The sequence below is a fragment of the Stegodyphus dumicola genome, chromosome 7 (genome assembly GCF_044657685.1).
Source record: "Stegodyphus dumicola isolate Sdum_Otavi_A_Nest chromosome 7, ASM4465768v1".
NCBI classification, from domain to species: domain Eukaryota; kingdom Metazoa; phylum Arthropoda; class Arachnida; order Araneae; family Eresidae; genus Stegodyphus; species Stegodyphus dumicola.
Window position 1 is genome coordinate 63663218 of NC_140774.1, and position 21044 is coordinate 63684261.

Below are 21044 nucleotides of genomic sequence, written 5' to 3' on the forward strand. Positions count from 1 at the left end.
CTTAATTTGTCCAAAAATCATAATTCAACAATAAATGTGAATATCATTTCTTTAATCAAATGAAATATACCTGCACTTAGAGTGTAGCGAATATATTTCTTCAATAATTTCCATTCAAAAGAAAGTTTTGATCATTTGTTTATATTGTAGCATCTCACTCGTACGAGCGGGAGATGCGTTGCATCAACCGATCAGCAACAGACACACAGGAAGAGGTGCATGTTTTATAGTTACAAACTTCTCTCTCTGAGCAATCTTTTTTGGCGGGTCCGATGGGAGAGAAGGCTGCTATAGTGCTCCAGGCAGGAAAATAAAGAAAAAAAAACCGAATTCCGTTTCTGTATGGGAAATAAATTATATTTTTTACACTTAATGCTGTTCCATGTTGCTTCCTTAAAATATGGGAGTCAGATCAACTAACGCAACTCTTCAATGTTATCATTGGTCCATCAATGTTGAACTATTTTATAGTAACGGACACTTTCGGTTTTGATTCATCCGCTGGGGGGTTTGATTCTTCCACCTGGACAATGGCTAATTCCAAAACTTCCGCTGTGGTGATTCCAACTTTTATTCAAGTTGGTGTCGACATTCCGAAATAGCAACTCCTAAACTGATATCAGGAAAATAATCCAAATTCAACTATGTCGTGACTCACTTTAATATAGCCACTGCTGTTCGTGATGTCATAATTCAGCCTGATCAGATCAACTCACATCAGGATTTGAAATAAAAATTATCGAAAGATGTTTTGATACAAAGACTCAAGAAATTAATCGGCTGCTAGCAGGTGAAATCCTCGGTGATCGGTAGTCAGCGAACTCCTTCGCATAATGAAACGTCGGACTAAGAATCACAATATCGAAACGACTGACTCTTGCTTGAACTACTTAATTAAACGATCCTGTTCCTGTACGAACTATACTGGCAGCCCTCTCTCCTATTACTTCGAATAAAGCGGTGGAAGTAGCCGATCGAATTTTGGCTATAAACAACATGAACATTTCCGCTATCGTTCCTAACAACTATCTTTCGGACAATGCCAGTTCTTCCTCTCAGACTCTACTCCGTGAGGAAATCAAAGTTCTTTGGAAAGAGGTTTCCAAACTTCGTCGTTCTATGAGTTCACCTGGTACCAATTTTTCTGCCTCAAACTTTCCAAGTCGCGTGGCAACTTGCTGGTACCACTGAAAATTCAAGGAAAACGAAAAAAAAAAAAAAAAAAAAAGATGGGTCCCCTCCCTTATCGCCACAAGTGTGGCGATACGGGTGACTTGATGAAGACAAGGGACTTGTTGAAGACAAAGGACCCAGACAAGGTAAACATGATGAAGGAAGAAGAGAGGCAACGGACTCTTGCTCCTTCACGAATTACGTTTATGTATGTGGAAGAAGTTATATTTTTTATAGTTAATGCTGTTCCATACTGTTTCATCAAAATACGGGAGTCAAATGAACGCAACTCATCAATATTAACGTATACGAAACGTATTACACAAAATATAAGGCATTTTTTTTTACTTGAACAAGAGATTCCTCCTCATTAACGTTATAATATTTATAACTAGATTATTTCAATAAAGATTAAATCAGTAGTCAAAGATGAAATGCATTTCATATTGAGACCAATAATTGCAGCCGTTATAAGCGCCACTCTCAAATTTTGCACACTAGAATTAAACTGCTTTTAAAATCTAATTAAAGCATTATTAACTGACACTTATGAGTCATTTCATATAATCGGATTACCCCTAGGATATTAATAATTACTGATATCTGAGTTAACATATTTAAGGTAACGCCATAGACGTATTTAGCTACTCTAAGATCAACAAATGTTATAGTCATAAATACCTAAGACAAAATACACAAGAAACAAAACTTTCACTGATGATAAATAAATTCTAAGAATCTAGATTTTATACTGTACCCCTTCCCCCGTTCTACTGAAAGGCTAATCCTAAATTCAAGTATTACTTCAGTAAGACAAGGGCTTAAAGAAATATATGACAATACAGTATGTAGCTACGATAGGCTTATGCCATGCAATAAAATGATGGCTTTTAAAATATATTCATACTTTTTTGTACTATAAATTGGTCAACTATTTTGCATTATATGTGCATCAACTTTTTTATATTGTTGCTTATGCAACAACATAAAGAGGGTCCATTCCAAGGGTTTCCCACTCCTTCCACCAAACCACACGAGAGGACTTTCGACTTGCCGCATATTTAAAGTGGCGCCTTGCTGCACCGATACTATACATTTACAAACATCTATGCCTATCTTCTCCAGGATTCAAACCCGGCCCTTCGGCACGGCAGTCAGTGATGCTAATCACTATACCGTTTGGGCGAAACTTTTTTATTTATCTGAATGAAAACTTCGCACATTTAGCCTTAAACATAAAAACCTTTAATTATTAACAGTTTTACTTAATACCGATAAGTATATATGTTACCGCTAAGTGCACATTACCTAGCTAATCTGTAGATTAACTGTTTTGCTCCGTTAAAGTTCGAAATCAAGAGTTTTTCACATTTACCTAGGTAAATGTGTCCATTAACGGCTTCCGTATCGTTTAAGTTCAAAAGTTGTTTTCTCTCATTTCCTTTCCCTCTGCCTCCACTTTACACATTACCTACTAGACAGTCGCTAATCAGCACATTGCCTACTAGGCGCTCGTTAAACTGAAAGTAAGATCTTTTCTGGAACAACAGCAACGTTTCTGTACGCTTAAATTAACATATTGTTGTTTACTTAGTTTTCTATGTCTAAAAAATCAAGTTACTACAATCAAACAATCAACAAATTAGTTGCTAGAATCAATCAGAACGATTTAAAATACATTCATGTCCAAAATTATCTTTACATACCCAAAAATGATGATATTCAATGAAATATCGAATCAGTGTGATCCGTATTTGCAGGGAATGTGTGAAAACCAAGCCTAATAATTAGCATTATCCAATCAAAAGTAATCAAACGGTTTGTGATATGCAAATCTGGGCGTTACGTCATCCAAGGGTGAATCAAGCGCTTTGCGCAAACTGAATATTTGAGTGAATTTCTGCAACATAGCGTTTGATTTCAGTGTGTAGGGACTCAAAGCGGTTTGTTATGGCTTCGAAGTATCATTTGGAAGAATCTGTAAAGTGGCGAATTATCGGCCGTTTAGAAGCAGGGCAGTCAATCATAGAAACAGCCACATGTCTGAATATTTCAAGACAGACAGTCTCTAAGCTATGGAAACAGTTTCAAAATGATGGAAGTGTTGTAAGGAGGCCTGGACAAGGTCGGAAACGAATGACAACTGCTTCTGAAGATCGGTATCTGGCACTAACTGCCCGTCGTAACAGAAAGGCTACTGCTCGCCAGTTAAGTTCAGAGCTTGCAGCCGCCACTGGAACTGTTGCATCACGGCAAACAATATACAGAAGGCTTAATGAAAGAGGCCTTTATGCCAGAAAGCCAAGGGTATGTGTTTTACTGTCTTCACAGAAAAAGAGGGATCGCTTTAATTGGTGTAAAGAACATCAAAACTGGACTGAACATCAATGGTTCCATGTTCTCTTTACTGTGAGTCGCGGTTTAGTTTAACTGGCGATTCTAAACGTGTTTACATCTGGAGGGAGTCAGGAACACGAAATGATCCCTCGAACATTGTGGAACGTGACCGTTTCGGTAGTGGAGGTGTGATGGTATGGGGTGGAATAATGATCGATGGACGTACGCCCCTACACGTGTTCAGTAGCGGATCTGTGACAGGCCAGATATATCGAGATGAGGTCTTAGATCCTTATGTAAGACTTTTCAGGGGTGCGTATGGACCTGACTTTTTATTTATGGATGATAATGCCCGTCCACATTGAGCAAACCTCGTTGATGAATTCCTTGAAAGTGAAGACATTAAGCGAATACCTTGGCCACCAAACTCTCCTGACCTTAACCCGATAGAGAACTTATGGGACTACCTTGGAAGAGCAATTGCACGTATACATCCTCCTCCTAGAGATGTAAATGCTCTGAAGACGGCATTGCTGGAAGAGTGGAGATTAATTCCCCAAACTGTGGTTAACAACGTTATTTCCAGCCTTAAAACACGTTGTGATATGTGTGTACAAGTCAGGGGAGATCATATTCCATATTAAATTCGTAAGACTTAGTGTACTTTGCCATAATTAACCCTTTAACTGTCGAGTTATTTTGATGATTTGGGTACACAAACTGTCAAATTTTTTTATTGGAAAAATCAAATGTTTAGTACAAAATAAAATATACTTAAGTAGTTAAAAATTGATATTTTGAAATATATGGGTAAAATTTTTAAAGTTTTGTAGCCACTACGTATTTGCTTGAGGCGGCTGCCACTCAACATGGCAGTTGTAAAGTTCGCTTCTAGTGGAGCATTATTTTCTAAAAATGATAGAAAATGAATTATTTTCTAAAAAATAAATAAATGAAAAAATTAATAAAAGTGAATACGTATTAGTAGTTCAGTAATTCAGTCTTGTGTGGTACAACTGGAAACACTTTTCCAAGCACAAACCAACTCCACAATCACTACACCAGAACCGTGTTTCCTTCCTTATCTTTTTCCCATTTTTATCCTTTTTCAAACAACACACTTTGCACTGTCTTGTAGGCTCACGTTTCACAGGTGTAGGAGGAATACAGGAAATAAAATGTCGTTCAGTAAGACGGGCAGGGTTATCTATTGTAGGTGGTCTGCCAACATTCTTTTGTCCAGAAGTTGCATCATCATATTTATGTAAAAGCTCTTCTACAACTTGGATTCGAAATTCTAAAAATGTAATACGTTTCCCAAATACATTTTTATAGAGTAAATATGAGTTCCAAAGTACCTTGTCTAGTAAATGTAAAAATATCTTTTTATAATATTTTTTCTGACGTTTTCGGATTTTTGGATGAAAGGATATTTCCTAATCACAGCGATCTACACCACCCATAGTTAGACTGTAGTCAGAAACAATCTTCGGCTTGAGTATATCTTTTTTTTTTTTTTTTCCTGACCATGGAAATATCATGAATACTGCACATAAGACACACATCTTTCATCTTCGGTTGAAGAATGTAAATCATCTATATAACGTTTCAAAGAACTGGACGCCATTTTACAACAAAAAGATCCCGTGCACTTTGAACCAAAGAACTTATAACCTCTGACCTTTGAAATCTTCAGTAAAGTGCTGTCATCTATTGAATTGAGGGCACATTAACTTTTCCCGAGATACTGTCGAGTTTGACAAAGAAATGAAGCCGAAATAAACGTTTCCCGATATATATTCGATATATATTCGAAATTACGCCGAGTAATACTCGGGCGTGACATTTTCGAACACCAGTGCTGTGCCCGAGATTCACTCGGGCATGACAGTTAAAAGGTTAAATAAACCAACCAAACCCGTATCCGTTACTCGGAAAATTATCTTCTGGTACCGTGAACAAGTGCTTTCGTCTATTAAAACATTTTAGAAGTGGTGGCTGTTACTACTTTGACTTAGTTCAGCTTCGATTTATAATATTATTTATTAAATAGTTCTTTTAAACATTTTATTTTGAGCAGAATAATGAATTTTAGGCATTTTCAAAGTGTGTACAGTAAGACCCCGCTTAATGCTGTTTCAGTGTTACGCATCAGCATTGGAATTCTCTGAAATAGCACCCGATATCGATATTGCTGAGCTGTTTTAGAATTTAAAGTTGCAAAAGATCGTTTAACTGCGTAGTAACGCTAAAAGATGCTTTAAACGAAAACCACTTTATGTTTATCATTTCAAACCCCAATATTACTGAAAAGAATTTCAAAATCATCTTTACCAGTAATTTCGGAATCCAATAAAATCTTCAATCACTAAAAATGTTTTTTAAAATTGATTTAGAAAACATTTTTGTCTATCTGTTAAACGCTACTGCGAATTAAAAAAACTAGAGCCGAAAGCTTTACATTTGATTGGTAATGCTCCAAGCCATCCAACTGCGGCGGACTTATTTAAGTTATCTCGGCAGAAGAGATGGTTGAGTTGTAAGCACCAGGTGTGCCTTCTTTTCTTCTTTAGTTTAATAAAAGGGTCTTCTATACCAAGGATGTCAAACTCATAGGTACACTTGGGCCAAACAAACAAGGTTTAACTTTAGGCGGGCCGAAAAAAAAAAAAAAAAAAAAAAAAGAAAAAAAAATCAATATTCATAGAAACGTAGATTTATTTTGAATAATACAATAATAAACATATATATATATATTTATATAGAAAAGAACAAGAAAAATTTAATGTTTACGTCCTGATACTTGACATCTCTTCTCTGCTATTATCTTTCCTATTTCGGGAGAAATTTTGTTTGCAGTGATAACTTTCAACGCTGACCCAAGGTGAGCATCATTAATACGGTTTCTAATAGGAGACTTATTACCTTTCATGACTGAAAATAACTGCTCGCACCGATAAGTGCTACCAAACATGGAAATAATTTCGTATGCGAATTTTCGAGTATTTTCAAACCTGGCTGGTAAATATTTGTAAAATTCAGGCACGCCCACTTGAATGAATTTTGCTTTCAAATTTGAGTTGCATTGAATCTCGATCACCTCCATTTGCATATGGCTACGTACTGAGTCAATACTTATTGAGAAAATCGAAGAAAACAAAAAAAAAAAAAAAAAAATTGTCTTCTAGAGAACTAAAATCATTAAACCTCGTTTCAAATTTAGTTGTTAAATTTGCAATTTTTTCTGCGTATTTTTGATACGAACAAGTATCATCTAAACTTGATTTGTTCATGCTGCACGTCGGGAAGTGCGTCAAATCTTCATTTTTAAGTTGTCTTTCCCAAAGAACTAGTTGACATTTGAATGCTTTAATTATGTCAAACATGTTCGTAATGATATGATCTTTTCCTTGTAACGATAAATTTAAATCGGTTAAGTGTTTGGTTATATCAACCAAGAAAGATAAACCTGGTAAAAATAGATAAAATAGTTCTTTTATGTTTTTTCTTTCTTTTCTTCTTTTTATTCTTTCTTTCTGTATCCATATTGGATCGTAAAACAAACTTACGTCTTGATTTTTCGTTTTTAAAAACTGACATATTTCTTCTTTCAAATGCCAGAATTGTTTGAGAATCTTGGAGCAAGATAACCAACGTACCTCGGTATAGTAGGACAAACCCGATTATTCACTATCTAACTCACTTAAGAAAGCAGTGAATTGACGCTGATTTAAACCTCGAGATCTTATAAAATTTATAACTTCTTTTATATATGACAAAACATTCTCCATATTTGTTACTTTTGTGCATAGAACTTCTTGATGTATAATACAATGCATATGATGAATGTTTGAACCGTGAATTTCACTAAGTTTTTTTCTTAGTAATGCTACGAAGCCCTTGTTTTTCCCGGTCATTGATGGAGCGCCATCTGTAGCTATAGAATTTAATTTTGCCAAAGGTAGATTGTATTTCTGCAGAAGTCCAAAAACACAAGTAAATATATCTTCTCCTGTGGTAGTACCAGGCATCGGTATTAGTTAAAGTAATTCCTCAAAAATGTTAAAATTCTTGTCACGAGAACGAAGAAACACTGCGAATTGAGCTTTGCCACTAATGTCCGTGCTCTCGTCACAGGCAATGGAGAAACTTTCGAAACTAGATGATTTTGCTTTGATCTGATCACTTAAATTCGCGGCTAAATCAGTAACTCTTTCCGCAACTGTACTTCGAGACAATGAAATTGATTGAAAAGCCTTCACATTTCCAGGACAAACAATTTCTCCAGCTTTCATTAGGCATTCCTTGATGAAATCACCGTCAGTAAAAGGCTTCGAATGTTTAGCTATCAACTCGGACAAGACGTAGCTTGCATGTACCGGCGCTTCACTTTCTTGCAATACTTTACTAAACATGGACTGTTGCTTTTTCACTCCTAACTTGAGCTCTTTCAACTTTTCTTCTCTCATTAATCCTTCGTAATTGTTATATTCTCATTAATCCTTCGTAATTGTTATGTGTTGTTCGTAATGGCGTTTAATATTGTATAACTTTGGTACATTAATAGTATTATTACATATCAAGCAGATTATTTTATCTTTTATTTCACAGCAAAAATATTCTAATTCCCATTTTACTTGGAATGTTCTATGTTCGTCAGCGATTTTTCGTTTAATTTTACTATCACTTGGTTTTGATATAGACATACTGAATACAAAGGGCTGGAATAAACACGGTTAACGTTAAAAAGTTAACAAAAATTTATTCTTTCCACAAGAGATAAATCAAAATGCTGAAATATTTCTTCAAAAATATTCTAACAATATCACAAAATGTCAAACGTTTAGCAAAAATCAATTCAAAACAGAGAAACTAATTCTATCTCACAGCGAAATCGGTACAAATCAATCACAGCATTAAGTAAACAAACAGTTCGCTAGAACTACAGCTACTACTGAGATGAGTTGTTTGTTCTCGGCTTTTATAAGCTTTATAATTAATTTCTAGAATTTACTGAAAACATCTATAAATATCTGGATTTTTGTGGATGGCAACAGCAATTACGAGATATTTATTTATTAGGTATTAAATGCACGCGCTGTTCTATTTTTAACCTTCCAACGCAGCTGTCTTTTCAAAACTCGTCTGCGTTGCTAAGGCAACATGAAGCAAATCTAATTAGAATTCTAAATAAAAAAACTAAATAAATAAATAACTATGAAATCCGTAACAATATGAATTAAGTAATAATTAATAATAAAGCAAAGTGCATGCACATGCATGCACCAATATATCGTACAAAACTATGATTGGAAAACTGAGACCATGAGTTCGGCCACATTCGGCTATCGGGGGATGCGTACAAGTTCTGAGTGCACGTGTCCCCCAAAAGCCGAAGGTAGCTGAACGCGAGCTACTCACACGCATTTGTAATTTAAGTAGTGTGTGTGTCAGCTCGCTGTGAGTAATCTAACAACACTGAATAAATTATCGTTAATTACTTAGCAGTAAACATTTCATTTTTTTTCTTCGTCGATATGTTATTTTATTATTATATATTATTATTTGCCAATATATTGGCCGGGCAGCAAAAATATTTGTTGTGGGCCGCATGCGGCCCGCGAGTTTGACATCCTTGTTCTATACCCTTCTCAGGTCTCAGTTGTTATTTTAGACTTAAAGATAATTCGCTGTTAGTCTATCTAAAGTTTGGTTACAATTTATGATAGCTAACAAGTTGCATCTTATTTATAACACACACAAACAACACAAAACACAAAATTATCTTAAGAATTGAAATTTTGATTTTATTCTTAATGCTTCCCATTGGAAAACTTAAATAATGTGTGATAAATGGTAATTCCACATCAGGAAGAAAAGTGTAGTAATTATAAATAATTAATTAAAACATTATAGGAGATAATTACTACAAATTATTACTTTTCACATTTATATCTCACATTATCATTTAATTCTTACATTTGTATCTCATAGTTTGAAACTATTTAAAGAAGATCATTAATTTATGAAGAAGTTAAAATTATAAAGCATATATACTAATTCGTATTTTCGCGGAAGGAAAGACTCATCATCTCTTAACAAACAAGTATGGTAATAAATGTTTTAAGTAATAAAACTAAAAGGAAATAAAAGAAATACGTAATTAATAATGTAATTTTAATTCATCATTCCTTTATTTCAAAAACAATAACCAAAACTCAACTTTGTGGCCCAATAGCAATTTTATTGAAGGTTTCTAAGAGAAATGGGAGGTTCTGTATGCCCTGAAATAACAGAAATTAATAGTGTATTATAAAATAAAATTATGTTTACATTTCTGAAAGTTGTAACTATGCAAATTTAATCGGAATTTTCCTCAATGTTTTTAATTAAAAGTTTGATTTCTATGTATTCTTAAAGAATTAACGCAAATAAAAGTTACACAGGAGCAATCATGAAATGTCCAATGTTTATAACCTGCCTTCAGAATATGAACATCAGGATATTTGTTCGAAGGATGCATATATAATGGAAACGCTTACGAAAGTAGTTTAATTTAATTAGAATAAATTAATTATCTGGGTGACGCGGGTTTGGGGATCTGCTCATGAAGAAATGTATTGAAACGAATTTAATAGCTAAATTTGTATAATTAGTTACTTTAGTCTCTGGTTTCTATAAACTTCCATTCATTCAGATGATATTTACACCCTGAAAGAAAGAAAACAAAATATTTTAAATTATAAACTAAAACCAAGACACAAAAGTCTGATCACCGCATAAAAGCGATTATGCCGCTCAGGAAGTTAAAACATAAAATTTAAAGTTTTTTAATTGTAGTAAATTAAATCAATTAATTTTAAATAAAACGTTTTTAAAAGGTGTAGATTTTGTTTGGCAAAGATTTGGGTTAGAATCAGGTATTTTATTACGCAAAATATTATTAGCCTATTATGGAGAACAACACGGCCAGTGGTCATCCCCACTTTCTGGTTTGCCTACATGTTTGTCAATTCTTATACTAACATGTTATTAAGATATTTAAAACATTAAAAATGAAGACTTTAGTAATAAATTATAATTAACAAAAATATTAAATCTTTGTGCTTTAGAAGGATATATTTTAAACACAGAATAGCTAAATAGCTGGTAATATTCGTCTTTTGTTTGGGCTCTGATTTCATATGAAACAGCTTGTTTCATTTATAGGAAAGTGATGAAAAAGGAACAGCGGGGGATCGTAAAAGAAGACTGCTCATTTATATCCCAAAATGCATTTAGTCTTTTCGTATGAAAGACGTGTCAAATAAAAACTAGATGTCTCTAAATATTTAAGCAAAATTTAACATGCAAATCTTGGTCTGATAAAGGCCTGACTTATTTTCAAATAAAGGTACAGAGATTTTTCTGCATAGAATGTTTATAAAAACTTACACAGTTTACTTTACATACCTAGTAAATTGGTGTTCGAGGGCAATTCCTGAAGAAAACACTTATTTTCTTCCTTCTTTATGTAAAAGTAGAGCGCTCGGGTAGAACCTACAATATAAAAACATACGAGAACTAGGAAAATGTGCATTTTTATGGCTGCTAGACTTCAAGCTTTTCATAAAGTAAGTAGCCTATGACTTAAACGAGAATGCTGAAAGAGAAATCAATGCAATCAATATGAATTGTTTCGTAGCAGCAAAACGAATGTTTAACTTTTGGTGGCATTCAGTTTGCCTGTGCGTTCGTTACTTGGAAACGGGTTTATTGGTGGAAGATATTACTAATCTTCTCTTTCTCAAACACGTCACGTGATTTCAAGAAAAGATTTTTTAATTAATTACATATTAAATTAATGGAAATGATTTTTAAAATTCCAGCTTAACATTCGAAAATGCCATCAAATGATAAGCTTGCAAATGGCAAGAGGAAAAATACTAATTTGTTTTTTAAAACCTCAAAAGAAATTTCTTTGAAGCGTTTTCTGCTTTCGGATCTCTTATATGATATCTTGGCAAAACAGAAAGTATCGCTACTTCAGGAAAATATTTTAGGCAGGTTTCTTGCGCTGGCGATCTAATGACATAAATGAGCAGATATATCATAAAAACGAAGTCAGTCCTTTTCAGTGCGAGTCTTCACATGGCATTAATTTATGATGAAATAATAGCATGCAAGTTAATTTTCTACCATTTAGCATAGTTAGTTATTTTGAACAACTCGTTTTGAATATAAGATTTGTTATAAGATCTGAATGTAAGATTTTGTATATTCTAATTTTTGAAGAATTTTCTTTTTTTTTTAAAAAAAAAAAACTTTTAGCAACTTTACTGAAAACTCTTCGAAAAAGTTTTTTATTTGTTTTTTAATGATTAGAAATATTTATTCATAGACACTTAAGTTGTGAAAATTATATACAATCTTCGCTTTATCGTTATAAATCATTATAGTTGTCACATATATATTCAACAATATTTCCAAAGAGATATTTGCATTATTGCTTACAACAGCGAAGCATTGCACATTAAATCAACACATACCAAAGAGGTACATTTATCTAGACTCTAAATTAAAACTATCTAGATCGTTTGTTTTTCTCATAACTAATTAAAATATTTACTTAGTTGTAGAAGATAATTTAGTTCTTAATTTTTTCGTTTACTTAACAAATTATTTTCGTAACATAAAAATGTTATGAAAATAATTTATTTGTTTATTTATTTGAAACCAACAACCCCCAGATGGGTTCTTTGCTAATGAGAACTTGTAAAGGAAACAAATTCGTATTTACGTTTCATATTATGAAAACCACGGAAATGGCCATCAAGTTTATCTGGACTGCTTGATCTTCTAATCTGTTTAGGGAACATCTAATGCCCTGAATGTGAACAGGGAGCTTACTCAAGCTATGTTCGTGTATGTGTGGAACAAACAGCACAAGTAAGAAGGGTTAACTTTACCCTTTATTTTCCACACTTTACAGGTGCTCCCGCAATTCGGGATACAAAGGCCGACCACTTGTGGTCTGAATGCAAAAATATAAGAACTACTAACTAACTAAATTTAAATAAGAGCTAAACTCAAATGCTTTACACAGATGAATGACACGAAGATTGGCCTTTCAGATTATTACGTATGTAGAACGCAAACTGCGGAAAACTACAATACGTCTTAGATATCAAGAGGACTAAACCTTTGGCCTTAAAGGCGGAAAGCAACTGACTGAAAGCACGCGTGAAACTTTCTTTGCTAAAGTGGCAAGAAGGCTCACTCTTATCTCCTAACTCTGCTCTTGGCGAAAAGCCACAATTTAAATACCTAAGCGTTAGCAAGCACAATTTGCATAAACAGATTAACGTGTTTATTCTAGCCGGAAGTGGAAAATAAGAGAGAACAATAAAGTTTTAAAACAAAATAAACGTTAGTCAACACGGCCAGTGGTCACTTAAGATCTTTACAAGGTAATCTTTTTGCCCGAAATCATTTATCTGCGTTAAGCGGTTATAACCCTCGTCACCAGCGGACTAATACAAGCACTACATATTTTTCAAGAAGCTCATAATTTAGATGAATGTATCCAACACACAGATTGTTTTAGAATGTTTGCAAATATGTAGCCTATAAGTATCAATAAAAGGTCTTACACAGTGCTAACAGGACTGCTGTAAAAAATAAACAAAAATAAAAAGAGTACTTGTTTTTTAAGGTCTACATAAATAAAATTTAATGTTGCTTAATTTCAATTTAAATACAAGACAGAGACAGGTCCAAAATAATTTCATAGTAAAAAAACAAATTAAAAAACTTTGATAAATTGCTTTTTCTGCTTTGACAAATTTAGTCTAAAAAAAAGCTTTTTGTTCTTTGTTTTAGAGACAAAAGAAAATTTTAATTACTTAAAATAAGGCCCGATGAATGAAAAATTAAAGTTATTTTCCACCATGAACATATTTGGCCTGCACGAAAACTAAATAAATAAGACTTTTTTCTGCAGATTTTATTAAAATCCGAATGTGTTCCAAATTATTTCGGATATTTGAAGTGCTACTAAGGTGCTACTAAATGCTGTTGTGTTATTTGTTCAGCTGTAAGGGAAATATCAACTTCATTCTAACTTGCCATACGACCGTGAATGGCCGTATGGCAAGTTAAAATGATCAGATTTAAACTCTTAAGAAGTTGATGCTTGTAGTGAAAGTAAAGCATAAGCCAGTGCTTAAATTGCGCCGGAGCCCACCGGAGCCCGGCTCCGGTACTTCTCAATTTTTAAGATAAATTACAATTCTAGCCGGAGCTCACCGGAGCGCCCTAAATAAGATGAGCTCGGGTACTTCTTTTTATAAAACTGAACCACAATTTAAAGGGAGAAAATTTAGAATTCCTTACGTTTTACTTTAACAATAAGCAGACTTTGCAATACTCTATTTCCCTAGGAATACGAACTCATGTGAACATGACACGTTCAAGTAAAATCCCCTCACTCGCATGCGGAAACCTTTCCCTTTAAGAAGGGTAATAAATTTGGGGGAATTTATTTAGGAACGCGTAAATTTCTCGCCATGCCATTTTGTCTAGTGTATTGTTATCGATGGGTACAGTTAGTTATCGTCGCAGGAAGGGAAATTTGTGTTCTTGAGCTCATTCTTTTCACCCTATTTCTAGCATTATCTGAATTTTCATCAGCTATACTTTAAGCATATATAACTTCCCCCACCCCCAACGATCCCTTGAAATTGTGCATCATATTGTATAGAAAATAGGGTTTTTTTTCTCCGACTCGGAGATTGGAGGATTAAACTAATGCATCAAAACGAGAACGAGACGTCCGAGACAATAAGTAGTATATTTTGTATTACTTTATTTGAGTCCTACAGCATGTAACATAGTGCAGCCTAAAGTATACTTTATTATTATATAATTTATCAATTAAATGTGATCTTATTTACATAATCTGCACGAATATCCTGTATTATGTATAATATTCGCTATTATCCGCGGTTTTACGTATCTGTGGTAAACCTTGGAACATACTACACGCGAATACAGAGGCACTATGTATAAGTTGTTTTATTTTAAATAAAATGACATAATATGTCATATAATGACATAATGGCATAACATATAATGACACAAAATGTCATAATTTCAAGTTACTAAAGCCATTGTTTAAGTATTATATTATTGCAAAATCACGTCGTTTTCTGAAGAACCGTTTTATATAACAATACGGTAGGATTTAAATTCTACCCGCCCACACACACAATAAAAAATTATTTTAACGACTTGTTATATATACAACTATACTGAATTGCGTTCGTGGTTTATTATCTTAAAGAGAAATATAACTTTTGAGCTTTCTAGCGCAAAAGGCTATTAATTTCGTTTTGGCATTTTGCGTCGAAAAATTTAAAAGTCTGAATAACTTTTCATATTGCTGCCACCAAGTATTATCTCCCTGTATTATATTTTAGGCCACTGAGTTTAGTTTTAGTTTAGTTTTTTATTATATTTTAAGAAATTAAATAATGAAGAATCCGCATAAATTATGCATATTTCTCGCATTGTGATAAAACAAAGGTACCTAGAGCCATCCAATTTTCAATGACGTATATATCCACCCAAATATGGGCATTTGGAAGCCCAAAGTTGGAATTTGTTTTATTATCTATTTCATATTTTGTAAAGCATATATGAGTTTTTGATTAGGAAACTCATTTCAAAGCCAGCAATGGCAACATTACAACCCGCCCTAAAAATAATAAATAAATACATTTTTATCTCCAACGCGCGAGACAGTGTATCGAAAAATCTAAAGATACGATCTTTCTAAATTATTCTGCAATACGGCTATTGAATTGAATTTTATGATTTTTATGAATTTTATGATTTTATGATTTACGAAGAACATGGTATTTAATAAATACAGGTAACACACAGAACATTAAAAAAATACCCGTATGGACGTAATATAAAATCTGAAAGCTTTCAGACTTTTTTAAAATTTTCTTTAAAATTTATTTCTTAAAGCTTAACATCAGAAGTTGTATTATTATTAGAATATTGATATTATAAAGTATTTCTTCTTCTTAACGAGAATCCGTGGTGTCAGCACGCTCAGCGCGTGATAGACAGGGCAAGACAGGACTAAGTGTGGGAAGCACCAACACATCGCCATTGGCAGAACTGGTGTCGCTCCTTCACACTAACCGTCTTGAGATGAACACCTCCACAGGGTGTACTTATGCCAGGCATCGGTGTTAATTGAAACGTTAATCATTAGGGCATAGAGAACTTGTGATACGGGAGATACAGTTGCTGATGACAATGATATTACAAATACAATACCATACATTACAGTTGATGGTGAAATTATAAATATAAATATATGTACACAAATAAACAAAAAGAAATGAATGGAAAAACATTAAACATTATTATCTTGGCTAAGTTATTGTGATATTAATGTGTTGTTATTGGGACAGTGTAGCAGTTCATAGATGGTTCACAGTTCATTGACAGTTCATGAATTGGGTCAGAGTTCATACATACAGTAGAGTTCACCAGTTCCAGTTATGCCATTTTCTTAAATGCGCATAACTGTGGTCGTATTGTCTAGGTGCTAAATCTGTACTGACATTGATACACTAAAATAAACTATTGCAATGACTATAAAGGCACCCCCATTGGAAAAACTGGCGTTCGTACCAGAGAAGAAGAAGCACTTAAAACAGTTCCAAGCCATGACGGTGAAGTGTATCAATTATGTTTTTGATACTAATGTGGATTTTCCGGGTGCTTTATCAAGAAACTTTTGAAGTCTGTTCCTGGTGCTGTGGGATGGCGGATATGATAGTCTTCTGTTATTGGGCATTGAAATAAATAATGGTCTGGATCACCCGGATTGCCACAGACGCATATTTCAGTCTCTGAAAGGTTTCGTTCATAGAAGTACTTTGGGTACGGTCCATAACCAGAGATATATTGAGAGAGATAATAATTATAAATAGTGCGCTCAGTATCGACACATGGGAGAAGTGAATGCGTCCTTCTGCCTTGCTGTCCTTGAACCCATTGTCTCTGCCACTCTTCTTTGGCTATCACTTTTAGAGTAAACTTCAGTGTGGAGCGTGACCTTGGGATGTGGATGGTAGTGCCTGACTGTTCGAGGGCTGCCTGCTTTGCCAGGAAGTCCGCTCTTTCATTCCCGGCGCAATTGCTATGACCTTTCGTCCATGTAAGAACGAAGTTCTTTTGGCTGGAATTGATAATTGTTTGTATTTGACGGCTATTGGTGAATTTGTGCAGGGATTTTTAATAGCATAGATTGATGATTGGCTGTCAGTGACGATATGGACTGTGTCCGTTGCTAGTTGGGGGAGCTCTTGCATACTGTAGAGGATTGCTGTCAGTTCAGCTTGGGGCACGCTGTTTAGATCTCTAAAGTGCCCTTGCCATTCTGTGTGTGAGCTAAGGTTATATTGGATGGTTGCAGCGCTGCCAACCTTTTGTTCGATCTTTGAGCCGTCAGTGAAAGCCGTGTATTCCGTTGTGGGTGGTGGTTTGTCGAAAATGCAGTGCAGGTTTTGAAGATTCAAAGCTGGGTGATGAAAGTACTTTTTATGCTGATCTTCGTAGTCTGTTGGGTGGAATGTGGTGTCATTAAAGTTAGTTGTTTTCTTGAGTTGGAGAACTATTGTGGAGATTGCGTCCACTTGTGCTTGGATTGGGAGCGGGAGCACACCTGCCAGTGGAGGTCCGCGATTCGATTCTCGGTGAAGGCGTTGCTAATTTTTCATCTCTCCGGCTTTTCCAATTAACCTAATGTCTCCACAGTGGCGCCCAAATTAAAAGGGTGCTGGATGATGATTCTCCTCATCCAGGATTTGGCGATTGGGTCCCCTAAAAACCTCAGTCGTCCTCTAAAAGGAAGAGTATATTAGGTATTTCTCCCGCCTTCTTGGCATGCCTTCGTGGTGAGGTGGTCTGCACGCTCAGCACGTAATTCAGAGGTCCGTGGTTCGATTATCGGCGAAGGCATTGCATATTTTTCATCTTTCCGGCCTCGAAATATACCTAATGTCTCTACAATATTATTACCTATATCAGTATATAGATAGTTTCAATTTTTTTCTTTTTTAATATTTACTTTTAATCCATCCACTATACAGAAAATTTGTTTCTGATAAACTGAGATTTTGTACCTTTCATGGCATTTAAATCTATCAAACCTGTGCAACTATGTGTAGATACTTATCGTCCGATAAATGTAAATATTATCAGACAGAATTAGAGAAATTTTTCAAAATTCCTGCAAACTTCGGTTGAGAAGGGAAGTATTTAAGTCATATATAATTTAAATTTTACATTAATAAATTTATTTCGTATTATACAGTTATATTCACATCAGAGATGTTAAATAATAAAAATTGTTTCTACTTATTTATAATTTAATCCTTAAATTGCAAAAGAAAGATCTTAAAATTATTATGACATGACCTTTACTTTTAACAAAATTAAGCAAGCATTATTCTGAAACATACAAATTTAAAGTAGCCCAGGGGAAAAACAAAAAATCATACTGCGTGTCACATTAAGATACAGGACAAATAGCTCGATACTTAACACCATAAATGTTTTAAAGAAATCTCCAGGTGTTTAAAACAACACCGTTTTGGAAGAAAGATCGGAAGATATGGGAACCTATTCAAATAAAGGCATGGTAAGGGGCACCCTCACTGGAGAAGACACTGGACGGAAATTTATGATGTAGGCGGGCCCCGTTGCTTGGTACAACAGCTGCATTGAAATTGCGGAATGATCCCTGCACTATTTTTTCCGAAGCACTTTTAATTGGCTGAACAGTAGTAGAGTAAACTACTTTCGTTGACAACCTCTTCCGTTCTTTTTACTTGCACTTACTTCAGCACATTTCTCTCGAGATATATAACGTATGTGAAACGGATTTTTAGAAATACTTGTTATTGGAAATTATAAAATAATGTCCAAACGTAAAATAAATGATTATTTCGAATGTAGTCGAAAGGCCAGAGTAGGTAATATTATTAATGCGAATTTAGATATTGCAAATGATGATTATGATATGAAGATGACTAGTGATGCAGAAGGTGATAAAGATTATAGTTCTTCCGTTTTTCCAAAATCAGGAACTAAGTCTAGGAGAAACCAGTTTTGCTGAAATGTTGCCAAGCTACTGGTCAATTCAACAAAGTATAGAATTTTCAAAAAAAAAAAATAAATAAATAAATAAATAAATAAAAATAAAAAAAAAAAAACGACTGGTTAATTTTCAAGGATAAAAATTTAGGATGTCGATGGTGTTAATTAGTGTCACACTTGGATGCTATGAGATCCCAAGGTTTGAAACTCTCCAGTCGATAACAATTGGGCCAGTGTTATTATTAGACCAAATGGCGCTTCGAAATTTAAACAGCAGAAATCACTGAGGAAAAAAAATTGTGAACATAAAGCATCTAAAACCCATAAATTAGCAGAAAAAGTAAAAAATAGCAAAGAAATAGATGAAATCGGCACAGTTGTTTCAGCTATGAGAAAAGATGAGCAGATAATCACCGAACGTATTTTTAGAACAGCGTATCATTTGGCAAAACAAAACAGACCTTTTGATGAATTTCATAATGAAATTGATGTCCAGATATTGAATGGATTAAATATGGGAAGGATTTTGCATTCATACGTGTCAGCTATGAATATATTTAATCATATTTCCGAAAAAATGCAAGAGTCCTTAGCTCAGAAAATTGTAGAAGAGGATCAGTTTTCTTTAATTTTAGATGAATCTACAACGCTTAGCAAGGATTCCTGTCTCATCATATACATACGCAAGCAACTTTTTAGTATGGAAAATCCAGTTAACATATTTTTAAGTTTAAAATGTTTAAGTAACTCTACTGCAAATAGTATTTTGAACTGTTTGTTAAGTGAATTAAATCGATATAAAATAGACGACAATATTCTTCAAAAAAAAATTTGGTGGCTGTTACTTGCGACGGAGCATCCGTAATGCTGAGGAAAAAATCTGGTCTATGCGAGTTATTACTCGACAAATTTCCAGATATTATTATATGGCCTTGTTTAAACCATAGACTCGAACTTAGTGTTGGAGATGCTGCTAATCTTGTTAGCGGAATAAGCTATTTTAAAATATTTTTAGACAAGTTAAGGAATATTTATCATAACTAAAAAAAAAAAAAAAAAAAAAAAAAGAACTGAATGAATATGCTGCGCATACGGAGCAAATGCTCCTTAAAATTGGTCGCATTCTAGATACTCGCTGGGTAGCTTCGAGTTTTCGCTCTGTGAAAGCTGTGTGGCATGATTATTTAGCATTATATGAACATTTTTCTAGTTCTTCGAAAGACGTAAAACAAGATTCAAAAGAAAGATCTAAATTTTCAGGTTTAGCAAAAATTTTAGAAACGGATACATTTGTTTTAAATCTTGGACTTATGTATGATGCTCTTCAAGAATTATCGGAACTATCTTTGGAGTTGCAAAACAGGAGCACAACTATTATTCACGCTCATCGTCTGATCTGTCTACAAATACAATTATTTGAATCAAGATCTTCGAAACCTGGAAAGTACGCGTCCGAAGCAATGCAGTCCGTTGAAAATAGGAAGTTCAAAGGTGTAAGCCTTAGCAAAAGCGGGAAATCTATCCCCAAAATTCAGTATTGTCAACTGTATAAATGTCTTGCTGATTCAATGAAAAGTAGAATACTGTCTGTTCGTACTCGAAACATCGGCACTGAATATGAAGAAGTTATAAAAGACATAAAAGTACTCAACCCGAAATTTTGGCCTCTTTCATCCCCTGACATAACATATGGAGAAGAAGAAATAGGAAATTTGTGCAAAAGGTTTCGCCTAAATGAACGAGAAACTTTAAGGGAATTCAGAGTTTTTATAGACACTAACGGAAAGGAAATAAATTCTGCATTGCGAAAAATTTTATCATCAATAAACTGTATATCTGTTTCCAGTACAGAGTGGGAGAGAGGATTTTCGACAATGAACTTAATATGCAATCCGCAACGCGCATCTCTTCTTGTCAAAACTCTTTCTAATTTAATGTTTATTAGACTTGTCGGCCCTTCACTAAAAAACTTTCAGCCAACAACTTATGTACGTTCCTGGCTAGCAACAAGTCATCATAGCGCAGTGGACAGTCAGTCAAAAGAAAGAAAAGAAAAATAGAAGATCGGGATGATTTGACTGCCTTATGAAAAATATTTCAATGACCTTCTTCATAAAAGATTAGTACGTAAGTGATTGATTATTCGTATTAGAAAAATTAAACCTGAACAATTTGAAAGTTATTAACGACTCAGTTTAACAAAACATCAGATTAATTTATTTAAAAATCAGAAGTCTGTCTGCATTAAAAATTTATGTTTTTAATAATATTATCCATTGTTAGCTGATATAAAATAGCTCTGTTTCCATATTATGCTCATATTACTCGTACATATTTCTAGCATTTATTATTAACAGCTTAGGAAAAAA

At 34.0% G+C, this 21044-nt stretch overlaps 2 protein-coding genes across 3 annotated transcripts in view; one reads left to right on the top strand and one right to left on the bottom strand.

The window, feature by feature from the left end:
- Positions 1-11218, bottom strand: part of LOC118203726 (transmembrane emp24 domain-containing protein 4-like) — a 31970-nt gene extending 20752 nt beyond the window's left edge. Inside the window, exon 1 of one of the 2 annotated variants that reach the window (XM_035376007.2) lies at positions 10963-11214. In XM_035376007.2, coding sequence (XP_035231898.1) covers positions 10963-11089 — 127 coding nt within the window. In that variant the 5' untranslated portion in view covers positions 11090-11214. Of the gene's footprint in view, positions 1-10962 lie in introns of both variants that reach the window. The other variant, XM_035376009.2, reaches the window with a different exon arrangement.
- An 8557-nt stretch (positions 11219-19775) lies between these two features.
- Positions 19776-20735, top strand: LOC146996213 (E3 SUMO-protein ligase KIAA1586-like). The gene has a single exon (XM_085821386.1). The coding sequence runs from the start codon at positions 19776-19778 to the stop codon at positions 20733-20735; it is 960 nt and encodes a 319-aa protein (XP_085677512.1).
- Positions 20736-21044: the final 309 nt, after the last annotated feature.